General features: G+C 46.6%; 1 protein-coding gene across 3 annotated transcripts in view; it reads right to left on the bottom strand.

Annotated features, from left to right (window-relative positions):
• SETD2 (SET domain containing 2, histone lysine methyltransferase) overlaps positions 1 to 26,234 on the bottom strand; it is a 64,015-nt gene that overhangs the window by 25,300 nt on the left and 12,481 nt on the right. For all 3 annotated transcript variants that reach the window (XM_063303268.1, XM_063303266.1, XM_063303267.1), the window contains exons 3-12: positions 23,438 to 23,453; positions 18,069 to 22,531; positions 16,629 to 16,760; positions 15,552 to 15,680; positions 13,632 to 13,755; positions 12,643 to 12,720; positions 10,051 to 10,148; positions 8,465 to 8,591; positions 7,128 to 7,262; positions 913 to 1,041 (exon numbers count right to left, since the gene is read on the bottom strand). In XM_063303268.1, the coding sequence (XP_063159338.1) occupies positions 913 to 1,041; positions 7,128 to 7,262; positions 8,465 to 8,591; positions 10,051 to 10,148; positions 12,643 to 12,720; positions 13,632 to 13,755; positions 15,552 to 15,680; positions 16,629 to 16,760; positions 18,069 to 22,531; positions 23,438 to 23,453 (5,431 nt within the window). The remainder of the gene's footprint in view (positions 1 to 912; positions 1,042 to 7,127; positions 7,263 to 8,464; positions 8,592 to 10,050; positions 10,149 to 12,642; positions 12,721 to 13,631; positions 13,756 to 15,551; positions 15,681 to 16,628; positions 16,761 to 18,068; positions 22,532 to 23,437; positions 23,454 to 26,234) is intronic.

Below are 26,234 nucleotides of genomic sequence, written 5' to 3'. Positions count from 1 at the left end.
GACTTCAATTCCCAAAACTCCCCAGCCAGCATGCTTTAAGGTGTATGGACTTCAACTCCCAGAATCCCCCAGCCAGCATGCTTTAAGGTGTATGGACTTCAACTCCCAGAATCCCCCAGCCAGCATGCTTTAAGGCGTATGGACTTCAACTCCCAGAATTCTCCCAGACGTCCACCCATCTTAAAGTGGCCAAGGCTGAGAAACGCTGCTCTAGAATATGAAATCAAAACATGGCTCCCAATTCTTGACTATAAAGCAGTGTGTGCAAACAAGGGAGGAGAGAAGGCAGCGAGGAATCCCATAGTCTGTTCCCAATTCTCAAAAAATCAGGCTCTGGAAATAATCTGCTGTAAGACCAGATCTCCCTGTATCAATTTAGATGCAGTTTGAAATCAGTGACAGCAAATCAGGAAAAGCGTCTTGTACAGTAAAACACTGAATACTGGAACGAACGTAAACAGGTTGAAGGGCTCCCGTCCGAAATTAATTCACAGCTTTACGCCGCTTACACGTCAGATCAAACCCTCTTCCCACTTTCAAAGGAGCATATAGCCATGGAGGTAAATTAGAAAGGTATGGGGAATTATAGCTAATGGCAATTTATTTGCACAATTGATTCTGCAAAGTATTGGTTCCCCCCCACCCCCGCAAGGAATATTATTTACGGTGCTTTGCTAATAAGCACCATAATTGCTAGCAAAGACCGCGATGCTCAGCTGTGACCACCAGAAGCAACGCTGAAAATGGAGAAATGGAATCGGGGACGAGCTGAGGAAACCTTCTCTCTGCAGGATGCTGCGAACGCACGAGGCCGACAGAGAGAAATCATAAAGGAGCCTCTGGTCTCTTCCGTTCATTCGCTCATTTTAACACCTGCCCGTCAAGACGCAACACGCACTCCCAGCCACGGACCTCCAACTGCAGCTTCAAACTGTTGGCTGTGTTTCCTCTGCTGTCCCCAAGTTCTGCCATCCAAATCCAGAGAAGGGACAGGCCGTGGCATTCCAAGAAGGACTTCAAGCAGGCCTGGGAATGGGTGTTCTTTAAATAAAAAAGGAAAGGAGAGAACGTGACCCAAACGCTTTGGAATCTCAGCATAAGAGCAAGGCCTGGTATCACCAGGGTCAGCTGCGTAAGATGCTTCATTATAAGGCCCAATCCCCATATTAAAACCACCACCACCAAAAGCACAAGCGTTGCCTTTCAAGTAACAAGGGCTTGCTTTGTTTGAAGAACAATTATGACACAAGAGGGTTATTATCTGGTGAGACTTAACTTGGCAGCACCTCCTGACTAAACTTCCCACCAACCTGTAGAAGAGACACTGGCCATTTCGCGGAGCGATCTTCTCGGAGAGGGGCAGAGCAGGGCGGTCCCCTCAAAATCCTGTCTATACTGAGGTCAGCCCCATCCCTCTGGACATTCCGCCAGCCCCTCAAGATCTGGGTAGGCGATCGGGCCTCGGGGTCCCAGGGGTGCAGCGAGATTCTGCGATGGCGCCTTTCCCACGGTTACCACCACCCTCCCGTTTTGTATGTTCAATAGTTTTTATAGTTTTAATGATTGCTTTGTGTTTATTGGTTTTTGATTGCCTGTTGTACACCGCGCAGAGTCGCTTTCTTGTGAGATGGGCGGCTATGCAAATACGATCAATCCGTCAAGAAAATATTATTCCCCGGAGAGAAGTCTGACGGAGCAGCTTTCACTTGCACCGAAGAATCCAAACCTAGAGAGTGAAACTCTGCCTTCGATTCTACCACTGGGCTCCAAGCTGTTTCTAATATTTACAACCAAGCCCTAAGAGATGTTATCCTGATGTTCCATCAGATACCACCAACAGACAAACCGCACCTCACCATGCTGTATTTTGATGGGGCAACGTCCAGGTTAACACAAGATGCGAGGCAACCTGAATGCGATGGGCCTGGGCAGTCGGCAGCTCAGGGTGTGGTGGAAAACCGCTTCTTTGCGTGTGCCATCGTTGTTTATTAAGTGAACCCAGCAACCATGATTTGTTAGCCCACGTTTACCACACACAGTGTTTTATGGACCAGCCAACGAGTGTTCCAAATCAGCTCCTGAATGTGGCAATGGACTGGAGGAAGGTCGAAAGAGATTCAAGCCAGACATAACGTAGAGATGTCAGTCAGCGGCCATCTGCTCGGCTGGAGGGAAATTCCATCCTTAAGGATCAGGGGAACGTCCTTCGGTTCTGCACCATCATGAGAGGCGAAGGGAGCCATAGGGGGAGGTTCTTTTATAGCTTACTCTTGTGTTTTAGGAAAAAAAGATTTAATTATCCACTTATTAGAATACAGGCAGCCCTCGTTTAGCAACTGCCTTGGGCAAAAACCGCTCGCAGTTACGACTGATGAAAAGGCAACTCTGCGACCAAGGCCCACCTTGACGACCTTCCCAGCGTGTCATGTGTCATTACGGTCGGTTGGCATGCGCTGTCCTGTGCCTGACCCGTTTCCCCCCCCCCTCCCTCCACCCCACGGAGTGGAGAGATTACCTAACAAGCTACCTCTTCTCCCCAGTGCAGTGGGGCTCCAAAAAGGGCTAACCGCAAGTGAACAAGCTCAACTCTGTGACTTCCCAGCCAGCTGGCGCTGCTGCCTGACACTGACTAGGCCTTAATCAGTTCCACACTAAAGGCTTTCGTTTGCCTCCTGAGCGCCTGGTGGCTGGACGACTGCGCTAGGCAAACAGCTGGCACCAGCACGTTCCTTTCTATGCGCATTCCCCATGGTGTGCCTGCTTACTCTCTTGTAATCCCCTCCTCCCAATGAATGTAAATACAAACATTAATTCCCTTCTTGCTCATTGTCCCAGCGCCAGGGTGAGCATTCCAAAAGACGGGGAGTGGGGGAAAAAGGGCGGTAAGATTTGCCCTTTTACCCAGCTTCCTCATGACCGGAGTTCCAGAAACCTTCCCCGCCGTTTGGGCTCACCCACCTGTTTGAGGTCATCACCTTCCGGCGCTGTAAAGCAAAGAAAAGCTGAAGTAAAATTGTAAGCACGGTTGCAGTCACATGATTTTCATTTAGCGACTGCTTCACTTAACAACCAAGTTGCTGAAACCAATTGTGGTCGCTAAACGAGGACTACCTCTAGCTTCCTAAGAAACCGACAGGACTGTCTTCAACATTAAGCAACACAGAACTACAGGCAGTCCTCACTTACCGACCACAAATGGGACTGGGAACTGTCGCTAAGTGATGCGGTCATTAAGTGAAACACCACCGTTTCTGCACCCAACTTATGACAGCAGTTCTGGTGTGTCTGTTAAGCAAGACATCACATGACCATGACTCGTGTCTTCCTGCCGGCTTCTCTGTTGATTCTGCTTGTCGGAACCTGGCAGGGAAGGTTGCAGATGGCAATCAAATGCCCACAGGATGCTGTGAAGATCGTAAATGTGCGTCAGTTGCCAAGCACCTGAATAGCAGTCACATGACCAGAGATGCTGCAATGGCCACAAGCTCAAGGACCGGTCATGAACCTTTTTCAGTGATGCCGTAACTCTGAACCGTCGCTGAACAAGGCAGTCGCTAAGTGAGCACTACCTAGAAGGATAAACATGGCAGCTCCTGTAACAACCAAGCACCAGCTAGAAGTGTGATTAGGGGCCACCTGGGCATTATTATTGAGGAAGAGAGGGCTAGTTTTTCTGCATTTCACACCTTTAGGCCCACAGTTCAGAACGCTCATACCAGAATCCTTCATCCATCCTTTGAATGAATTAATGATATGCCACAGTAATTCCACCGTACCAAGAGTTTTAATTTCTCTGGAATGTGCAGAATCATTTGAGAGACTCGGAAAGTGAAAACTATACAAAATTTTGAATAGGGTTAAGTTTTCAAAGCAATGTTGCGGTTTAGCAAATAACACAGAATCGCTTGGTAAAGCAAGCAACCCACCACCATCATTTTAAGTATTGTGTAAAAGGCCAGTTTAAAAAACAGTAGCTTGGGCTTGGCCTATAAATGTATATTTAATTCCACTGAGCTCTATGAAGGCTGAGGTCTGTTCAATGTAAATTCAGGTAGTCCTCGTTTAGCAACTGCAATTCGTAAGGGAAATGGCCACTAAGTGAAAATCACAATAGCCTAGGTGTGACCATGACTGTGCTTCCGACTTCCATACTCAATTTCTTTTATCCTTCATAATTGGACATTTTTAACATTTTGTACATTCTACTTCAAACACCTAATTCTAACACGCTTTTGCCAAAAAAAACCCCCACTGTAATAATTTGCCTTTTAAATCTTTGCATTTCATTACGACCATTTAAAACTTACGAACATTTTCTAAAGCTCTGGTTAAATACTGTATGCATATTTTGCAAGCAGCCTAAACAGAAACAAAAAGGTTAACTGGAAACTCATTGCATGAAGAATCGGTTTATTATGTAAGTACAAAACTAGGCATAGTGATATTGCGTTACAAAAATAAAAAAGAGGACAAAATCAGATTTTACAGTCATAGTACCTGTTAACATTGAATTAGCCAGATACAAATCCTCCTGAAGATTAGTCTTGTTCTGTGTTTGCAGAAACGTCAAATGCGCTGGCATAGCTGGTTGATGGCTGAAGACCGTGTGGGTCTTTTATTCCTGTGGATGGGGAAGGCGATGGGGAGGGAAGTAGAACCGAGGAGGGACTGACTTTCTGAAAGGACCCACTAAGATTGGTCTGCACGTTTCTTTCTCTTTTTTTCTTCATATATTTCACGATAACATTTTAGGATCTCATGCATTTCCCGATGCACCTTTCCAAAACGTTCTACGTTTGGATCCATACTTTCTAATGCTGATAAAATTTTATTAACTTCCGAGAAAACACCAGCCAGTCTTTTGGCACTGAACTTTTTGGGCTCAGCTTCTGTAATTTTTTCTCCTCCTCCTTCCCCAACCCCTTGTGCCTCCAATTCTTCTTTCAGTTCAATTAAATCTTCGTTTGAAAGCTCTCCCTCAAAGGCTATCAAATTTTTCACATCTTCAGCATCAACCCCTAAATCAAGGGATTTCGTGAGTGTCAAAATCTTCTTATTTATCTTGTCCAGATCTTTGTTATGGTCAAATCCTTCAAAATTATTTACAAGAACAGCAAAACGTTTTAAACACTTTTTCCAAATCCCTTGCATGCATCGCACACTAACGTCCTGCCATGCTGTTGCGATGTTTTTGATGCAGTGGAGGATACCGCACCCTTTCCAAAACTCACGCAACGTCACCCTCTCACTCTTCGTTGCGGCTACGGCCATGGTGAACATTGCATGGAAATAGTACGCCTTGAATGCTGCGACAGCTCCCTGGTCCATCGGCTGCAGGAGAGGGGTGGTGTTTTTGGGTAGATAAAGTACCTTCACGTCTGGGTGGAGATCGTCGAGATGCGGGGGGTGCCCAGGCGCGCTGTCGAGGAGCAGGAGAATTTTAAAAGGAATTCTGTTTTGCAAGCAATAATCTTTTACTTGGGGTATGAAACAATTCATAAACCAATCCTCGAAGAGGACTTGCGTCATCCAAGCCGTCCGACTGGATCGGCAATAAACGGGCAGCGTGTGCTGGCCTACGTTTTTGAACGCACAGGGACTGTCTGATTTGTGGATCAGAAACGGCTTCAGCTTGAATCCGGCGACATTTCCTCCCAACAGCAAGGTGACAAAGGCTTTATCTCCAGGCGCTGCTTGGGCCTCACCGTGAATGTATTTTGGCATTTTTTTCCAGAATAACCCGGTTTCGTCCACATTGAATATCTGCTCGGGCAAATAGTTCCCTTCTGCTATGACACCATCAAGCTCCTCCGGAAAACGCCGGGCAGCTTCTTCGTCAGTGCCCGCAGCTTCGCCTGACGTGTGTATGTTGTGGTAATTAAACCTTCGCTGGAACCGCAAAAACCAGCCGCGGCTGGCGGTGAAGGTTTCGGTGCACTCCTCGCCTGCTCGTTCCTTCAGCGTTTCGAAAATGCTGCGTGCCTTGGCCTGAATGAGCAGAAGGCCGATCGGCGTCCTCTTCTGTATCTGGTCCTCGATCCAAAGCATAAGGAGTTTTTCCGTTTCGTGGATGAGGCCTTTCCGATGCCTCGTTATAATCGCTTTCGTCCCTGCGGATCCTTTCATCGCCTGCCTGATCCTTTCCTTATCCTTCAAAATAGTGGAGACGGTGGAATGGGCCAGGCCTTCTTCCCGGGCGATAACGTTCACCTTCTTCCCGGCGTCGTACGCTCTGATGATTTTCATCTTCAAACGGAGGTCGATGGCTTTCCTCTGCTTCTTGCTGCTTCCTTCCGCTGGACGGGGACGCTTTCTCCTTGGAGAGGTCTTGGCATGGGGTATAAATGCGCGTAAACACGTAAATAAGCGAGTGAAACAAGAGCCGGCTATACACCATACCGTACTGACTGACTGCGATGGCGAACGCAGGACTGAGAGCCTGCGAAGGTCGTAAATGCGTGCACTGGTCGCAAAACTAGCTTTATTACCATCGCATTTGCGACTGGTCGCTATCCGAGGTAGTCGCTAAACGAGGACTGCCTGTAGATTCAGGAGTTTTCGTTTTCCTTCTCCCGTTGGCGAGATTCTAAGATCACAGATTATTTATTTATTTATTATGAAAGAGATTTATGTGGCTGCCCAATTCACTCACGGTGACTCCGGGCAGCTTACAAAAATAGCAGTGCCAGCGTCTCAGGCAGATGCTACAGGTTGGCTTGCAATCCAGGGGGGCTCCGCTCTAGGAGTGAGTTATGCCCTGCCACAAATTCCTGAATGCTTTCTAAAAATTATCGGAAGTAATTTGAAGTACCAGCTTTTTCACCCTTCTCCACCGTGGAATCCCCCAGCCAGCCAAGAGCTTGTTCTAAACGGTGCGGCGAAAAGGCTCATTCGTCGGTTTCTGAGAGTGAGGACAGCGCCTCCTGTTGCTTTCATCGAAACCCCTGACCCGTTTTAAACAGAGAACGGGAATCCCAAACTCTCCCTGCATCAATAAAACCCTCAACCCCAAGGCCATAAAAATCCCAGGTCTCCGTTTTTCCCCTACTCTCCAAACCTCCGCTCAGCACCCGTTGATTATCTCTGCCAACCACGTCATGACCAAGAGACAGGACAGATCGTCTCACCTGTATGAGCTTGAGGCAGGTAAGCTTCTGTTCCGGGGTCTCAATTCGCACCATCAGGCGGGACAAACTGAGAACCTGATTCTTATCGGAAAGCCCTTCGCCGTTCTCCAGAAGTGCTTCTAATTCTCCGTCGACCTACAAAAGTCAAGGAAAAGTTGTAGAAAAGACACACAATCTGTCCGCTTGCCCACAGCTTCCTGAGTCCAGGCCAGCTTTTGTCTTCTTAAGCGCAACAGCCTGGGACAGATCATGTGCCAGCTTGAGCCCACCAAGCTATAACTGCTCTCTGGATCTTCCTTAAGCAGAAAGCTTAATCCTCTTCCTAAAGAGATTCCTTTTATATGTAAACACATCACATAGGAAAGGTACTAATAAACCAAGAGATAATCCCTCAAATACAATAGAAAAAGACCGACAATATACCTAAATATAAAAGCTCTACAATGCAAAACATTTTTTAAAAAAAAGATGAATTATTAACTTGCTGAAAATTAAGAGTTTTTTTGTAATGTTGGAGCCACAGTCCAAAACAGCAGTGAACAAGTTAGAGGCCTGCAGAGGTTTTGGCCAACCATGCCAATATCCGGGCAGCTTGGCTAACGATACAGGACTGCAGGAGTTGTGCTGTAATGCAAAACACAGGAAGGCACCAGATTGTCTGCTTTTGGTTTGAAGTTTCACACCACCGTTTTGTTTTTTAACTGGGAAGAGATGCAGGGCTACCTACACGAGGGCAAAGCATTAAACAGGAAGGACTTCCCACTCACGGGAGAAAGCACCACACCGAACAAATGTGTTCACATTATTGCAAGGTGGAAATTAGGCCTCAGAGCTCCCGCATGCTTGAAGGGGGCAGCACAAAAGGATCCCGAAGCCACTCAGTGGGACTAAGACCTTAGCGCCGTACAGAATGCCACTGCCTCTCTCTTGGCCACAGACAGTGACAATTGTTTATTCATTATTTTATTTATAAAATTTTTGTCACCGCCCATCTCCCCCAGAGGGACTCTGGGTAGTTTACAATAAAGCTAAAAAAGATTAAAATACAATAAAAACAAGGTATCTTACATAAACATATAAATATAAAATGGCATCCAAGATGGCAATATAAAAAAAGTTCTGATTCAGATTGATAAATACACGGGAACCACTTTAAGGCACCAGCCACCCCCAGGATTGACTTATGCTGATGCGTATTAGGATGATCTGCCGCTCCGGAGCGCCTGTCCGGCCTGAGACAGCTTGGGGGAGATTGCGGGAGGCCAAGGGGCATCGAAAGCAACTGCCCGAGCTGCCCAGTTTTAAAACTCTCACTGACCGGCTGCTTTGACGCTTACCGAGTCTTTTTTACGCGACCGTTCCTTCTTCATTTTGCCTCCTGCGGCTCTGATGCTGACCCGGTTCTCTCCCCCGAGGTAACCCCGACAGTTGGCGGAGCCACAGAAGCATTTCTGCGCTTCTTTGCTGTTTGAAACAGACACCGCAACGCCGGGTGAGTGAAACACAGACTTCATCTCATCAAACAAGATATCATTGCTTTGAACGGCTGCTGTCAATGTCAGCTAACCACTAAAAGCTGGTAACTCAAAGCCAGCTACTGTATACAAAGAAAATGAATGAATGAATGAATGAACACACACACACACACACACACACAATTTATTTTATTTTATTGTTATCCCCCCTTTATCATTTTTTAATAAATAACTCAAGGCGGCGAACATACCTGGTACTCCTTCCTCCTCCTATTTTCCCCACAACAACAACCCTGTGAGGTGGGCTGGGCTGAGAGGGAGGGACTGGCCCAAGGTCACCCAGTCGGCCTTCGTGCCTAAGGCGGGACTAGAACTCAGAGTCACCTGGTTTCTAGCCCAGCACCTTAACCACTAGACCAAACTGGCTATTTATATATATATATTTAATCAAATTTATCAAGTATTTGTCAGACAAACAGATGTTTTGTGACATTTTTACTCTAGTTTTTTGTCTAATTTCCTGGATCATCTCCAGCTTTATCTAGGAAATATGGTACTCTTCCTGAAAATTCATTTGATCTGTATAATTTACTCTATAGCAAAATGGACAACTATCATCACAGTTCCAAACCTCAAACATTCTTTTGAGCTTAACTCCTACCATCCTTTTGTATTATCTATTATTCAGCCTTTTATTTCCCCTATTTTTTTCCCCTATTTTTGAAGATATTTTTCTTGATTTCTTATACCTCTGTAAAAACACAGGATGTGCTCCATGAAAGTCCTTCATTTAACAGGACAAATAAAGGATGCATTAATCTTTTTCTTACATTATCAAGGCTGAAAGAATGTACAAATTTATGTCATAAAGACCATTCAAAATTATTCTGACAAAGATAGACAGACGTTACTTACCCTAAAAACTAACCATATGTCTATTTTTATATAAATTAAAACAAACATTAGCCATGGAGCAGTTGATTCAAAGGAAGTGTCTTATGTAGAGCAATGAAAGGATCACACGTGAGAAAAATTTTCAGAGCAGCTTATTGTGCAAATGTCAAAGAATTAATATTAATCAGCACTAAATTAAAATACCTTCTGTATCATTCAGACAACACTATGTACCAAGCACGTTTCTTATGCTCACATTCAAGGTAGTCAGAATATCGAAAAGTTCTGCTGTAATTTTTAGAGGACAATTGACGCATTCGTTCTTCATTCATTCATCCTCTCTCTGATAACAAGGACAGTTAATAAGAAGATGGAGAGATTCTACTCTCCAAACTAATTGATCAACTACACTCTCAAGTGTATCGTTCAGTTCAATTTCGCCTCTGTAAGCCGCTCGGAATATTTTGAAGAAAGCGGGGAAATATTAAACCTCTTCCTGCTCATGTGGGAGCAACAGCAAGGAAGTGTGAGGGAAACAAGGAAGCGACACCTACCCGTATCTCTGGAACTGGTAGTCAAAAGTTAGCTCCGAGCCAGATGATACTAGCTTAGTGGTGAAAAAGCCGACCCGCAGTTGCCCATTCACTGTCCACTAAAGTGGGGGAAGCAAAGAGGACAACAGGCTTAATTTGCACATTTATAACTGCGGCATCTTAATTTTTAAAACTGTTCTAGAAATCACTGATGTTCTGAAGTACAGGTAGTCCTCACTTAATGACCATTCGTTTAATGACAGTTCACTTATAATGGTGCTGAAAAAAACAACTTACAACCGGTGCTCACATTTACGACCATCGCAGCATCCTCACAGTCATGTGACCATAATTTGGACATTGGCATCCAGTTTGCATTCATGACCAATGCAGCATCCTGTGGTCACATGATCGCCATTTTCTACCTTTCTGGCCAGCTTCTGGCAAGCAAAATCAATGGGGAACAGCATGGCTCGCTTAATGACCACATGGTTTGCTTAATGAGCACAGTGATTTGCTTAATGACCACCGCAAAAATGGTTGTAAATTCAGGTCAGATTTGCTTAATGACCGCTTTGTTTAGCAACTGAAATTCTGGTCTCAGTTCTGGTCGTAAAGCGAGGACAACCTGTACTTGGCCTCAAAATGCCAACCGGTGTCAAGAGAACCAGGAAAAACATGCATGCCCTTTATACAAACATACACCAACTTTCCTTAACTAGAATCTGTAGCATTCCCCTTCCATTAAAATGGGAAGCAGCTGAGGCAAAGAACCACCTATGCTCCTGTCCACTTTCCAGTTTTCAAACTGGCACATGCTGTTTTTACTTTGGCTGATCATTAAAAATTAGTTTCAGTTCTTACAAGGAAAAAAAGTTAGTATCTGGCACAAGAATGGACTAAAGGTCCACCCAGTATAACTCCATTCTCCCCGCCCATGAATCTGTGCTGCGACTTTTGGAGTCCTCTAGCCAGAATGGGCTGGAATTCTGGCAGCCGGGATGACATCAGGTTGGGAAAAGCTAACCCAGGGTCTCTCTGATCCCAAGATACTGAGGGACACAGAGGAAGGCTCCCTATTCTCAGCTCTGGCTTACTTCCCTGGAGAGCCATCAAGCCAGGCATTCCTAGAAATCGAATCCAATCAAATCCCCAGGCACCTGGGCCCAGTTAAATGGACTCTTCTGTGGGTTGCTGCTGTTACTGGGGTGTGGGGGTGTTGGTATGCCGCCCAGAGTCACATTGTTTGAGTTGGGCTGGTTTATAAATCCGGTTAATAAATCAATAAAATCAAACTAACCCAGTTTCTAAGTTTTATCTTGCTTAATGTTCACAAAAGAACGAACGTGGTGAAGTTCAATATACATCCGAAGCTGCTTTTGGGCCATTCTTGGCCAACAACGGCCTCAGCACCCAGACCTTCTCAGCCCACCCCAGGTGCAACTGACATTGCCTTTCAGGCCCGGACAGTATTTTTTCAGGAAGTCCTTTTTCTGCTTGGGAACTCCTGGTTCTGGGGTTTGCATTCAGCTCTTTGTCCTGAACAGCACCTCTTTCCGCTCAGCATCCTGGGCCTCATCTCAGTTTGTCTGATATGCACTCACGTCCTAGATCTTGTCTTAAGATGGCCTCCCAGCCCCTTATCTTTCAGCGGAACTTCATTAGCTGAAAATAATGCTTGCGGCTCTCCGTTCTAAAATGTTATACTGATAAAACCACAGTGACCTTGAAGAGTCAACAGATAAAACAAAAGCAAAGCCTATCTTAAACATCGGGCATGGTTGGTTTGTTGAGCACCAACACTAGCCTTGAATTTTACCAGCATGTCATCGCTTATTTATGGAGATTATAATGAACACTGAAGCACAAACTTGGTTTTAACGTCCTCTTAAATAAAGTAGTGGGGAAGCACCCTGGATTCTTCCTCATCATGCAAGAAACTGTCAAAACCCTACACAGAATTCCAACTTCAGAAAACGATTTTCAAAATGTCGGGATGAACAAATTTCTTCTCAGCTAAGTATTTCATGGAGCAAAGCCCCAGAAAGTAACCCCACATTTTTAGGTTCAAAGAATAAACTCCATGGGACCAAACAACACAGAAGTATTCAAATGGGCCAAGCCATTTTTCACTTGTTGGTGTCACATTTTCATAACGATAATTAGTAGCTTATTATTTACAAAATAAAATGGATGACAAACATTTGAAGTTTGTGGTCAGAAACTGCTGTATTTTTAGCTGGGTCCACACAGTGTACTAAGCCATAGTATGGTTTACAATTTTAACCCATAAACCAATGTTTATCACCAGAATGGCTGCGTTTGCGCATCTCGCCAGACCAAAATCAACCTCATTATGACTTAAGGGGATGTGTATAGCGGTTCAGCCACAACACAAGCAACACCGTGAGGACCACGATTCAAATTTTATATTGGCAACTTCTACGGTCGGCATTATTTTAAAATCACTAGCAATCAGCCAAGGTCAGCATTTCACCGTCATGCCGGCACTTACTGTAGCAGGTGTAATTAAAAATGCTTCCACGCAATACCTCGACCTGCGAGGCAAAGGCAAAGCTGTTGCTGTGCCAAGAACACTGTTCCACAACTCACCTTCTGCGTCTCACAATTTGGTTCACAGCTGTGGTTCATGAAACGAGAACAATTCCCTTTTTGCGTTGCATCTATTATCTGAAAAGAAAAGGGAAATAGCTGTAGAAGTAGGCCTCGCTTAACAACCACTCGTTTAGCGAACAGGTGGGACTTACGACCGGTCCTCAAAGTTCGGCCGCTGCAGCGCCCCCACCGTCACGGGATTGTGCTATGTAACTGGCCTGCGTTTCCGCCCACCTCCGCATCCCGAGATTACAACTACATGACTACAATTTCTGATCTTCCCTGCTGGCTTTCCACAAGCAAAGTCAATGGGGAAGCCGGCAGGAAGTCACAAGTAGCAGTCACAGGATGCCCTCACTTAACGACCATGCGGGATTCGCTTAACAACGGCAACCAGAAGTCCCAGAACTGCCGTCATAAGTCAGCACAGTCACATGGCATTGCACTTTACAACCATGCTGCTTAGCGATGGAGTTTCTGGTCCCAATTACTGTGGTTAAGCGAGGACTACCAGTACCTCTTTTAAAGAGAGAGAAAGAGCGCGCAACTATCTTGGATTTAAAAAAATAAATGAAACATACAAAGACGCACACATCTATGCAAGCTAGTGTCAACTGTATGCCAGTTCCATTGTAAAAAATAGCGGCTGCTGCTGCCCAGAGATTTCGTACACCAAGTTAACTAAACTGAACAGAAATACGTAAACGCTAATAAGAATCTCACCGGACATCCTTTTAATAACCCTAACTCTGTCAGTTAGTGCAGCACGATATCGTTACGAACGGCTATCGCATTGTTATCAGTCACGTGAAGAAGAGGGGAGCACCTTCACGCAATCCGTTGTTCTGCGCTGCCCCCCACCCCGCCCCGCCCCGCCCGGCTTAGTGGGCTCCACTGCCAATGCAAACCACTGCCTCTCACTCCCTCGTGCCAGCGGCGGCGTGGGCTACGGATGCTGCTCTTTTACCACGAATGCCGACACTCACCTCATCATTTTTCAAGGCCATGAAGTAATAATGGATGTTCTTGTTTCGGGCATATTCTTTCACCCTGGTTTTGAATTCTTTGTGATCCAGCACTTCCCCACAGTATTCCAGGACAAAGGTGTTACTAAGCAGGCCCAAAGAAAGATCGGAAGATTAAAATGCATGCACGCACATCAAAGACACAGCAGCAGCTGGGCTCTGAACCACAACTGAATCCAGACAGCCTCGGTTGGCGGGGGGGATATTGCTCCCTGGCAAAGTTGCCGCCTTAAACAGAGCTGCTGCTCCAAGTTTCTGCTCGTATGAGGGGATCGCTCCCTATACAGAGCAGGGTTTCTTAAAATGGATGGTATTTTCTCACCAGCTGTGAGAAACGGCAAATTGTTACAAACCAGGAAAGAACCCCCTAACTGCTAAATCCAAGGCTTAGCAGTTTCCTATGGGTGGCTTCGGTCTAACTGGGAACACTGAAATATGGTACGGTGGTCTCGGTTTTATTTATTCCTTTGCTTTTGGAATTGATTCATTCCTAAAAACCTAAGATAAACCCCGATCAGAAAGGCGGCCCTCCCTGACCTGAGAGCTTGAAATGATGTATCCTAACCCTTTACTGAACTCTGCAGAAGGTGCTTGGGTAACTTACTAGCACCGCTGCAGTTCAGTAACAGAACTTACAGGGCATAGACTGAATTCTTCCGAGCCATATGCAAGCCCCCAGTTCAGGACCCCAGACACATCCCCCAAGGCAGCCCATGGCCAGGTGGGGAAAGGGCCCTTGCAGGATGCTTTGGGAAGCCGCTGGAGGTCAAGCTGGTGTATTAGGGATGCTCTGGATTACAGTCCCTCATCATAGCCAGCACGCGCATCGGCTGTAAAAGCACTCTCAGAGTCAAGGAAAGAAACAGGCCGGTCTCCAGACATGGCAGATGACAACCAGGCAGGCGTTTCAGCCTCTCTCTCAAGCAAGGCCTCGATCCGGCCGCTGGGGAACCTGGGAGAAAGACTGTCCGACCAGAGAGACTTCACCTTCATGGGCTCCCTAAGAAAGAAGCGCTGGAGTAGATTTATCGAGTTCCCAAGGGTTTCTCTTTTTTCCTGCCATTAAAGCAGATCAGTGAGTCTCTGTGTGGGTCTGGATTCCCTGATCTTGGGCTGGGGCTCAATATCATGTTAGCTGAGCAAATTGGGGGGCCCAAGGTCAGACTAGGCAGTACTCACATAAGCCACTCTCCTTAAAGACCGTGTCATGAATTTTTATGACGTGTGCAAAAAGGAATGGGGGGGGGGGGCAGCTGTGCAAGTGTGCTCCCACACCCAGCCTACTGAACCTTACTAAATGGGCCCTGTGCTCCACCCGTAGATAATTTTGACTTGAACGGCAGACAATATATTTAATGGGTTTACTGAATTAAACCGTCTGCTGAGTTCGCACAAAACACTGAGCCCTAAATGAAAACAGGTGGGGTCTGTGCAATACTTCCAGCAACACAAAACCCAACCAAGGTTAAAACTAAGTGAACTTTGCTAAGTCTGTAATTAAAATAGCCAAGCGTGTTGTGCAATTACAGTGGGATTATGATACCATTGCTCTGCTACCCATTTACATCCTTTTTCTGAGGATGATGAGGGGAGGGGTGAAGACGTTTCCACTTTAACCTTGTTAGACTCTGGTTCTACTAATTGTTTGGTGGGCGGGGATGAGGGCCTTGCACTGGTTCTGGAGCCCTGAGACCACTGCAGAGGAAACCCTGAAAGGCCGGTGTCTTCGTTCATGATTCATGGAACAATGAGGACCCGCATGCGGCTCAGAATCTGCCCAAGGACAACGGAACTGGGACAGTGCTCTTTCTGGAAAGCTTCTGCGCTTCTCAAAAGGAAGCACCCATGGGGGAGATGAGTTTTCAGCTGGAGAAGTCTTACGAAGGGAGGTCTTTGGCTGCTCTCAACCCCCAGCCTTTCTTCTCCGTCAGAATGACTTCAACATCTGCGTGCTGCTTCCTTTGAAACCGCCGGTTGGAACAATGCTCTCCGTTCGGGCACCTTGAAGAACTAAGCATAACAGAGAGCAACTTGAAAGGTGCAGCAGACATATCTGCGTAATCCGTCTTCTGCTTATATTCAGCATGGCATCGGGGCACCAAAGTGGAGGGGGTCAAAAAAGTCAAAACGGCAGCCATCAACTGCAACCCCACCTCTTGGTTTACGGCAATGCATGTAAAAGAGGGGTGGAGTTTCTGTCGTGTTCTTGACTTTCTTGAACCCACCCCAGATGCCCCTGCAGGATTTCAGACCCACATAGGTATCTCTAAAGCAGCGTTTCTCAACCTTGGCCACTTGAAGAGGTGTGGACTTCGACTCCCAGAATCCCCCAGCTAGCATAGCATGGCTAGCTGGGGGATTCTGGGAGTCGAAGTCCACATCTCTTCAAGTGGCCAAGATTGAGAAACGCTGCTTTAAAGGAAGCAACATTACAACATTTAGAGACGCATCATCTGAAAGAAGAGTGTTTGGGACCATGATGCAATTATAGTCTCAAGATTAAATGAATATTCTGCCAACTCTCTCTGAAGAGTCACAATGATTTCACAAGATGTCAAGAAGGAAGTTAAAATACGATTTTCAAACTTCAGATCCTACTTTTCCCAGCAAGTTACCTTTGAACGTAATGGTGGGATGGGTAGGAAGGCAAGACACAAAGAAATAAATAAGAACTGCAGGAAAGTTTTAACTGTATCAATACAATTCAAGTTATCAGCGCACTACATCTGTTTGGGCAGAAGTCAGCAACACAATATAAACCTCACGACTCTTAACGAAGGAGTGGAAAAAGGAAAAAGAATCCCCTGCCCATCATCCACCAGCATCCGCTATCAAAATAAGTACGTGGTGCCCGTGCAACTTTTAACGATCAGAAAAATGATTCCATTTCGCAGTGCGCTTGTCTCCCTGCGTGGCGTTTTAGAATCAGGGTTGCACGTAACTGCAAAGAGTGTTTACCATTCTATCATGAGCAGGCGGTTCAGACAGTCTTCTCCGCACGCCACGTCCCCCTGTGCTCGTTCTTCTTTGGAAAGAGTGGGACATTCACACAGCATCCGCTTGATGTCACGGTGTGATTTATTCTTTTTTCTACGGAGCACAAAGTGTGTTACATAGGCAAAACATTCAGGAGAAAAGACCTGTATTTTTTTAAAACTATAGCAGGCCTAACCAGATTATTCTGCCCTATCTAAACTCAGAATCTTATGTTAAAGCCAAACATTCCAAGAACCACAATAGGTAAAGGTAAAGGTCTCCCTTGACATGAAGTCCAGTCGTGTCCAACTCTAGGGGGCGGTGCTCATCTCCGTTTCAAAGCCGAAGAGCTGGCGTTTGTCCGAAGACACTTCCTCTGTGGTCATGTGGCCAGCATGACTACACGGAACGCTGTTACCTGCCCGCCGAAGCGGTACCTATTAATCTACTCACATTTGCATGTTTTCGAACTGCTAGGTTGGCAGGAGCTGGGACTAGCAACAGGAGCTCACCCCGTCACGCGGATTCGAACTGCCGACCTTCCGATCGGCCAGCTCAGCAGCTCAGCGGTTTAACCCCACAGCACCACAATAAGTACTTCATTTAAAACTGTATTTAGTTGATACATTGCATCACCATCGCCATCATCATCTCAGAAATAATCACAATGTATGGAGGTGCACTTTATTTACTCACTTAATTTTACTTTAAAATAGTTCTAAGCTTATTATGATTATAATATTCCCTAAACGGTGAATAGACTAATAAACAAGCTTGGGGGAGGGGGAAGGGGGTTTATTTTTTAAGGGGTATAAAATCTTAAAATGTTCAATAGCTAAGAAATGAAGGAAAAAAAGAGCTTAAGGTCCCATGGTTTTTAGCAACGTTTAACATGTATAGATGGAACGACTGAGCCCTTCATAATTCCTGATAGATAGTACACTGAGTGTAAAATTAACCTGAAACAGGTTGAAAATGGTCAATCCCAGTTTGAAAATGGTTCTTCCCAGAGGGGTATAAAGTGAAAAAGATGCTTTGGATCTGGCCAAGCACGTTCACTGAATGTGCTGGTGGCTCCATAACACCTCCTTAACTCAAGCATGTATTTTCCTGGAACTCTGTGGCCGCCACGTGAACCCACAGAAAGACACAGCTGTTTTAAAGAGCCACCGTCAGGCACCATCCATACATTCACACCAGATCCGAAGCACCTTCCCCACTTTGGATCTGAACGCCGCACCCCCCCCCCGTTCTTCCCTTTTCTCACTAGAGCACCCCAAGCAAGCCAAAGGCACAAGACTGAATTGTAACAACCCACCCCCGTTCTCACTCTGTCAGATCCCGCTTTTTAGGCTGTGCACACCTGGCCTGCCGCCCCATGATAGCACGTACATCTTTTCAAAAGGAAGTGAAGCGAATTACCTTTCTGTCAAATACACATTTTCTTCAATGAGATCAAAATAACAGGGCATTTTCCCTTGCTTGGCGCACTCCTTCCAACGCTGCGGGTCCCGGAAGTCCTCCATGAAACACAACGGGCGGGCTGCCGGGGAGCCCTGTGGCAGGGTGGCCAACTGCTCGCTCTCTGCTTGGACCTTCTTCCTTTCCTGGGAGCCCCCATCGCTCTCCGAATCACTCCCCAAATCGGTTCTTCTTTTCTTCAGCGGCCCCCGCTCTTTCATCTCGTTTCTTTCCAGCACCTTATTCCCTTGTTCTTTTCTCTCTCTTACCCCCGGGAACTCCTTCGCCGAGTTGCTGCTTATCTCATGGGCCTGAACAGAACCCTTTTCTCGGGGGTCCCGCGCCTGGAACTTCACTGACCGATCAGGGAAATAGAGCTGGCTTTCGTCAACCCACCGGTCCACCTCCTCGTACTCCTCATGATCTTCGGTGAGGGAATCCGGGACCTGCCCTTGGATTCGCTCATAACTCACTGGAGAAGGTCTGCTGGTCAGCCTTGGGTCCCAGTAGCCATTGTCATGCCAGTAGTTGTGAGACCCCCCGTACGGCCCTGCGGGTGGGGGATAAACATAGCCCGGGAAAACTCCGTAGCTACTATCAGGCTGTTGGTACGTGCTGCTTGGCTTCTCTGGCTGTGAGAAATCCCACCCCAAGCTACCCAAGTCCTCCGCTGAGTGGAAGCCATCCTCCCGGGAGAAATCAGCCGCATTGGACAGACCTGCAAAAGCAGACCTCCCGTGCCGGCGGTCTGATTTGGAAACACTGGTCTGCGACCTGGACGTAGCATTGGACATTTCAAAGTTCCTGGAATGGTAGTGCGGCTCTTCTCCTTGGGACATGCCGACCGACCGAGTGACCGAGGTGGTTTCGTTTAGGACCATTCTTTCGTCTGGCTTATGGAAGGAATCGGAGGCTTGCTCAGAGTGACTTGTACTGTCGACATCATCGCTCTGAGGCTGGGAGGCATCAGGCTGAGGACCCGCCATCTCGATTCTCTTGAGCTCCGTGGAAGTTGCTAAGCTTCCCTCGGAGTCTCTGGAAGGCAGGCCTCGGCTTTCGTTTTGCATGCTGTTACTCGGTTCCAAGCTGTCTGGCATGTCTTCGTAGAACGGCTTGCTGGACTCTGGCCGGCTGTCTTCCCAGTGATCCAGGTAGCGTCTGTTACTTTGGCTGTTCCGCGAGGAACAAGAACTATTCTCTTCCATGGTTATTGTAGAATTCTTTGGAATGACAACCACGGATTGGAGGCGATTCCTCGGAACGCTGCTATCGTCCGAATCAGAGTCCTCCGTCTCACTCTCATCGCTTGCCGGTTCGCTGGCACTTTCGGCCGTATCGGAATAATTTTCGTTGTGAACAGAAGAGATTTCCGGAGTATTGCTGCTGCTACCGTATCTGGGCACTCCTTCTATAGTTTCTGTTTCTTCTACAGTGACTACAATGTCACACGAAGGGGACAGAATGTCTGAAAATGTGGATTCCACCAGGGAGTCCTCATTGTCTCTGATCACCAAAACTCTAGGAGCAGGTTTTTCCAAGTCAGACGTGAGCCTTTCATCAACGGCAGCCGACTCCTTCTCCTCAACTTGTTCTTCCTTCTCCGGTTCTTTCACCAGCATCTCTAAATAGTATGAATGCTCATTTTTAAAAGGTGGTTTTGTTTTTTGTACAATGGAATCTGCATGGAGAATATCTAATTCAAGTGCAACTTCAGGACATGTTACGACTTCTTCAGCCTTCTGCTGTAGGGGGGTCTCCAGCTGGAAGGTATTTTCAGACGTTTGTTGTTGCCGTGCAACACACTCATTGCCTACTTTCACTTCCACAAAATATTCTTCTGCTGTAAAATCTCTGACTGGTGTGTGCTCTGCTGAACTGAAACTCGTGCATTTTTCACTTTCCTGAGCCAATTTGGATGGATTTTGATCCTTTACATTAGCTGAGATAAAGGTTTCCATATGTATCTCTGTTTGAATACCCATAAAAGATTCTTGAGGAGCTTTTGTATCTGAAGGCTCAACTTCAATTTCAATTTCTGAGTAACACAAAGAAACAGGGGCATCATCTGAAAAGTAGCAAGGGAAGGGATCTTTGGTTTTACAAGAGGAATCTGTTAGATCACTCACTTCTTTAGACAACGTCTTAGAGTGCCTGGTACAAGAAGATACACATTCATATTCAGAAGGATCTGAAACTTCCATTTTTTCTTTCAGCAAAAGGTTGGATTCACCGGAAAAGACAAGAGAATCATCTGGATTGCGTCCTTTAGGTAGACATGCTGTCTGAATACAATCTGATGGCAACTTATTCAAATTAGGACTTTTAGCTTGACGCGGTGGCTCAGATCTCTCTAAACTGTCATCAGAAGACACTTCCATCTCTTCTACCTCAGAGATACAGGACACGGCTGCACTATCGTTCCTCCCTTCTGGGGACCCATTTATATTCAGTTCTACTGGAGAACACATCCTTAACTGATCATGTTTTCTTTTAACTAAAGATTCCACTTCCTTAATACTGATATGGCTATCAATTCCTGCAAGTTCATTCATCTTAGAAATAGGGGAACCCGTTTTTGATTCATCTAGCTTTCTGAAAGTAAGTGAATCATTTAACTGACTTAATGGAGAAACAGTCCTTCCTGTTTCTGGCTTCTGCGCAACAGCAGTTTTTGTTTCACTGCTTTGCACACAGGATGTTTCCAAGTCTATACAATTAGACTGATCTTTGATTTCCTCAGATTCTGTACAACAGAAAGAACTTTTAAATCTATCTGACTTGGGCGCAGATGTCTTTGAAGAGGCGGGCCTGCACCGAGAGGAACTCACGCTGCCCTCTGCTTTAGAGTGGGAGGCGTCCCTCCGATGTCGCAGGTCGCTGACGGGAGAGCACCTTTTGGACACATCGCTTTCTGACGTCCGTCTCGTTTCTCTGTCTGACTTGGCAACTTTTCCTCTTCTCTCCAAATCAGTATGAGTGGATTCTGCCTTGCTTTCCCTTTCGGACTTTGAATAAGAGGAAGAGGTCCTGGAATCTCGGTAAGAGGAGGAATGAGACGGCGTATGCCTGGAGTCTGTAGACCGAGAATACATCCTCCGATGCTCTTCTTCCGAATCCGAACTCTCCCTCGCCCTGCTCTCCATGTAAGAGCGGGAATATCGTGTCTTCTCTCTATACGGCGAGCTTCTGTGGTACCTCCGGTCAGAATCATAGTAATGTGGCCGCTCAGATCTAGAATAAGAGGAGCTGGTTCTAGAACCCCTCTCAGATCTAGAGCGGGAATGGGATCTGCTCCGCCTCCTCTCTCTCTCCGATCTGGACCGTGAGGAAGGGTACCGTGAGTCTCTCTCAGACCGGGAATAGCTAGAATATTTTTCATCCCTTTCTGATCTAGACCGCGAAGAGATCTTGGCCTGCTCTTCCGTCTTGAGAGCAGCGGAGCTTTTTCGCAAATCCTTTTCTCTCTCAGGGTTCGCTAGTGTTTTGATTTCGTGGGACCGCTGGCTGGAAGAGGTCCTCACGGAATCTTCATCAGACTCAGAGCCTGGCAAGGTACCATCCGACAAGGAGAACTTCCGCCTGGAACTCTGTTTCTTAGCGCTGAGGGCAGCACCCTTCGAGCTGTCCGGAGTTTCTTCCTCCTTCCCGATGTGGGAACGCCTTTTCACCGATACTGCTGCTGCTTCCTCAGAAACAACTGGGGCCGGGAGCTCTTCCGAGCCACCCAGGGCAGCATTCTGCGGATCGTTTAGTTCCAAAGCCTCCTGTGGCACTTTGGAGGGCAGGTCTTTTGTCATTCGGACTGCGGTTTCCACGGGTGACGTCAGCAGCGGGGCGACAGGTGCTGCGACCGCAACGGAAACTTGCGGTGAAGTAGCTGCTGGAATCAGGACCGGTGCTGGAGCTGGTTTGACCTGTGGGGGGGGAGGAGGGGGTGGTGGAAAGGGGGGAGGAGGGGGAGGCGGCGATGATGGCACCTCCCCCAGTTCTGCTGTGGCGGGTGGCACTGGGGTTACTGGTGCTGGCGGCACTGCAGGCGCCGGGGAAGGTTTCGTGGTGACGTTTAGCAAATGCTTCTTAAAATGGATCTTGCCCAGCTCTGCCTTAGGCTTCGGCGGTGAAAATTCCTCTGCGGTCCCCGACACATCACCAAGTTCTGTTTTCGCCTTCGAAGCAAAGTCACTTGGAAGGGGTGTGGAAGAAGCGCTCATGTTTTCACTCTGCTTCTCGTTCCCGAGGGCGGTCAGAAATCGGTTTGGCAAAGTCTTCTTGGTGAGACTGAAGCTGAAGGACACTTTCTGCCTCCCTTGTTCCTCGAGATTCACTTTTGTTCGGGTGCCTTTGGGTAAGAAACGGCTCGAGGCCACACCCTTGAAGACGGGCCCTTTGACGAAGCCGGGCTTCTGTACAGTTTCGGTCTTGCCCTACAATGCAAGAAACAAGCAAGTAAAACCTGCTGGTTTTTTTTTTTAAAGAAGGACAAAGAAAGGCCAAGATTCAAAGAAAGAGACAGTTTTCCAGACTTGGGACCATTTGGCAGGAAAGGGCTTTCCGGTGGTTTGACTGCCTGGTGGTTTTTTTCAGCAAGAGGGAGGCGGCTATGCCCAGCTGACCTCTGCCGGGCTTCCTGATATCTGTGGCTGGAGCTCGGCCACAGGAAACAGCGATGCACTGACCCACAAGATGGGCTGAAGGCTCCTGTAATGGAATGTGGGCATGACCTTGGGAGACAGGAAAGAGCCGCAGACTGGGCAACCGGTGTGTAAAAGATGTCTCGGCCCACGGAAGGGAGGATGGCATGGGAAGTGTTTCAGGAGGGACCCTGAATTTTCCGGAGAGTAAAAGGAAAGGAGGGGAGAAATACTTTCAGTCTTGCAAGATTCTGTTAATGTAACTTAACAATAAAGATAGAGTTAGTATTCACTGCCTTGCTTCTGGTCTGGACTCCCAAGCAGGGCTAAACATCAATCTTGCAAGGAGGGTCCCTCCTGAAACACTTCCCAGGTCATCCCCACTTTTCTGGGTTGAGAGATCTTTTACATGCCGATTGGCCCGTCTGCAGCTCTCCCTCCTGTCTCCCAAGGTCATTCCCACAGACCGTTACAGCTCCAATGTAAGACATTATGAAGCGTCCTGTTCAGGGACGTGGGAAGAGGGGTCAAAAAAGTCAAGATTTTTTACTTTTTTTACCCCTCTCAAATGCCATTACTCTCCTGTAATGGCTGACTCCTGGCATGTGTCAAATCTCTCTCTCTCTCTCTCAAGCCACCTGAAACAGGACAAAACCTTGACAAGGGCTTCCTTATGAGAGATCTTTAATTAGCACTTACCTCATTTTCTTCTTCTCTGTTGTAATCCAGATGAAACCATGCAAGGGAAAGAAAAAAACAGAAAGCATGAAAACTTAAGAGGAAAAACAAATGCTTGCTGTTCAGATTTTTTAAAAAAAACTTTCACCTGTGCTGAACAGTAATTAATTTACAAAGAGAAAAGGCAGTAAACTGGATCACTTACGAATTTCCAACATCAGTGGTACAAGCTATTTCTCAGGCCCTTGTTATGTGTCGCCTGTAAAAAAATGTTCTGGCATTTCCTTCCAGTAAACCATTGCCCATCACAACAAAATTTTCAAGGACGTGTAGTCATGTCAGAGTCCAGCAGCGCAGTACCTCCCTGTTGCTCAAAACAGGCATTTTGGGTGTCTTCCTGTGTTACAATTCATCAGGTGTTAGGGAATATGAATTGAGGCACAGGACCATGGATGCTCGCCACCTCCAAGGAGGAAGAGGTATTTAGTTCTGGCAATGTCATTTCCCAGAATTTTCACATTTAACATACATGTATAGGGTAAACCTTGTTACAGCAAAGGATGGCACAATTCTCCCACTGTTTTCTCCTTATTCCTCATTCTATAATTCCGATGCCATCCAAAGGATTCAGCTTCTAGTTTTACTAAGAGACAGCAATTGTGTCTAACCCTGAAAATATGAAAAGAGGTATGTCCCCATACGTAATGCAGAGGCTACCTGAATTAAATATCTCAGAGATTTCTCAAGTATGGATATTTAAACTATTGATAGGTACTACTAAGCACGATGGTGAAGCTTGATAAAGCGAGTATTTACTAATCAATAGTGAAAGCGTTGGTGATAGAGGAAGGCAACCTGGCAGAACGGATTATAAGGGAGAAACACTTCTACTTGAGTTGTAAAAATGAAAAGTGGTAACTGCATTCGACGCGCACTGAATAGGGAAGCCGCCCACAGCTGCCAAATGCAATCGGTCCCGCCAAGTGCTACTTGCTGTGGTGAACTGATCCTTTACAAACCGTGCATTGGGAATGACAGGTAATCACTCCTCCTGCAGCTATTGCATCACAGCTTCGTGGGGCTTATTAAGCAAGCTGTAAACCAGCGACCAGCCCAGCGACACGGCAGGCTGGCAGCAAATGTCTTCTGCTCACGGACACAAGGGGGAGGGATGAGAATTATCATGAGCTTGACCTGCAAAGCTTGCACGTATTCAATTTGCAAATCGTGTTTTCTTTCCTACTCGGGCACAAGTATTTCAGGGGAACCTGGGGGCCTGCAAGAGATTCAAACGGAGAGCTTTGCAGTGTGTTGCCCTGAACAAGGTGTCCTTTTCCAAAACACTGCAGTAGCTTGAGCTCCAGCAAGCCCAGGGTGATTCCTCTAAAGGTTTTCCTCCGTTGCCTGGGTGCACACACATCCTTTCATTTCATGCAGGCAATGAGAAAGGCCTCCAAAGCAGTCATGTTCAGTTTCCCAGAAGACACAGCTGCTTTCAAGCACCAAGAAGGTTCCCACTCATGCACTTTATGAAGTGCTCCTTTCAAAGGCCTTGCATAACTCTACTGAAAACTGCCAGTTGGCTAGGGAACACTGACAGCAGCAATATACAACCACACTGGCTACCATCAAAATAACATAAAGGTTCTTCCGTAGCACTAAAAGGGACTCCACGCTTAAGCTTTCCCAGTGATGGGCTCCTCACCTCTGGAAGCGCCTACCTCCAGATATTTAGACTACCCCTCTCCCTACTGTATTTTTGAAGACCCGTGAAAACATCACACTTCAAAGGGCATTTGGGGATGCTTGGAGATTCTACTCCCCAAATGGTGACCTACAGGGCCTTCTTGTTATCTTACTGATTTTCCACATTTTAATGTTATGTTCTTATTATATGAGCTGCTTGTAGGCTTTAGAATTTACTTATTAAAGCATACACACACAGACACACACACACTGATCCGTTCCATCGCGTCTGATTCTTGAAGGCTGCCTGGACAAGTCCCCGCAGTTTTCTTGGCAAGATTTCAGAAGTGGTTTGTCATTACCTCCTTCCTGGGGCTGAGAGAGTGACTGGCCCAGGGTCACCCAGCTGGCTTCGTGCCCAAGGCTGGACTAGAACTCACCATCTCCCGGGTTCCAGCCTGGTGCCTTGACCACGACACCAAACTAGCTCTCTACCCAGAAATCTTAACCAGACCCTGTATCAGACACTGGCTTACGTATACCCATGTTTAAATTCAGGGAAAAGGGGGAATTGTGCATATAACTCTTGTTGCCAAAGCCACCGAAAAAGAACTGAAGTTCCGGTTGGGTTCTAGGCTCACGGGACACCCAGCAGAAAACCTGGGTGCTTTTCAAGTGCAGCGTTAAGACAGCATCAACCAGATGCTGCCTTCAAAGGCATCCTACTTGGGCACAAGTATTTCAGGGGAACCTGCATTTCCTCCCAGTAAGAAGGAAAGCTCCCAGGATCAACCGCCGACCCCTCCACAGAGTGCTGAGAAAGATCCCAACCAGAAATAGGCAAGAGAACGGCAGACCTGGGTCTGACTCTGTATCTTCTTGGCTAGATCATTGCAGTCACTTGAAAAATCCATACACACTGGAAGCAAACTGTGAAACGTCCAAAGAGTAGTGCGCTTCACATACCTGTCAGTCTGAACAAACAGAGCTTGCACTGCAGTCTGCTAAATCAGATTGGGCATTCACTGCAGTATTGGAAAAGGAGGGGGAAACCGTTCATGATAAAGAATTATTTTGATGTAATTAAAGGTAGTCCTCGCTTAACAGCCGTTCGTTTAACGGCAGTCCGAAG

Source organism: Candoia aspera, chromosome 4, assembly GCF_035149785.1.
Source record: "Candoia aspera isolate rCanAsp1 chromosome 4, rCanAsp1.hap2, whole genome shotgun sequence".
In the NCBI taxonomy this organism is placed as follows: domain Eukaryota; kingdom Metazoa; phylum Chordata; class Lepidosauria; order Squamata; family Boidae; genus Candoia; species Candoia aspera.
The sequence above is the reverse complement of the archived record's forward strand: the minus strand, read 5'-3'. Positions and strand labels throughout refer to the sequence as shown.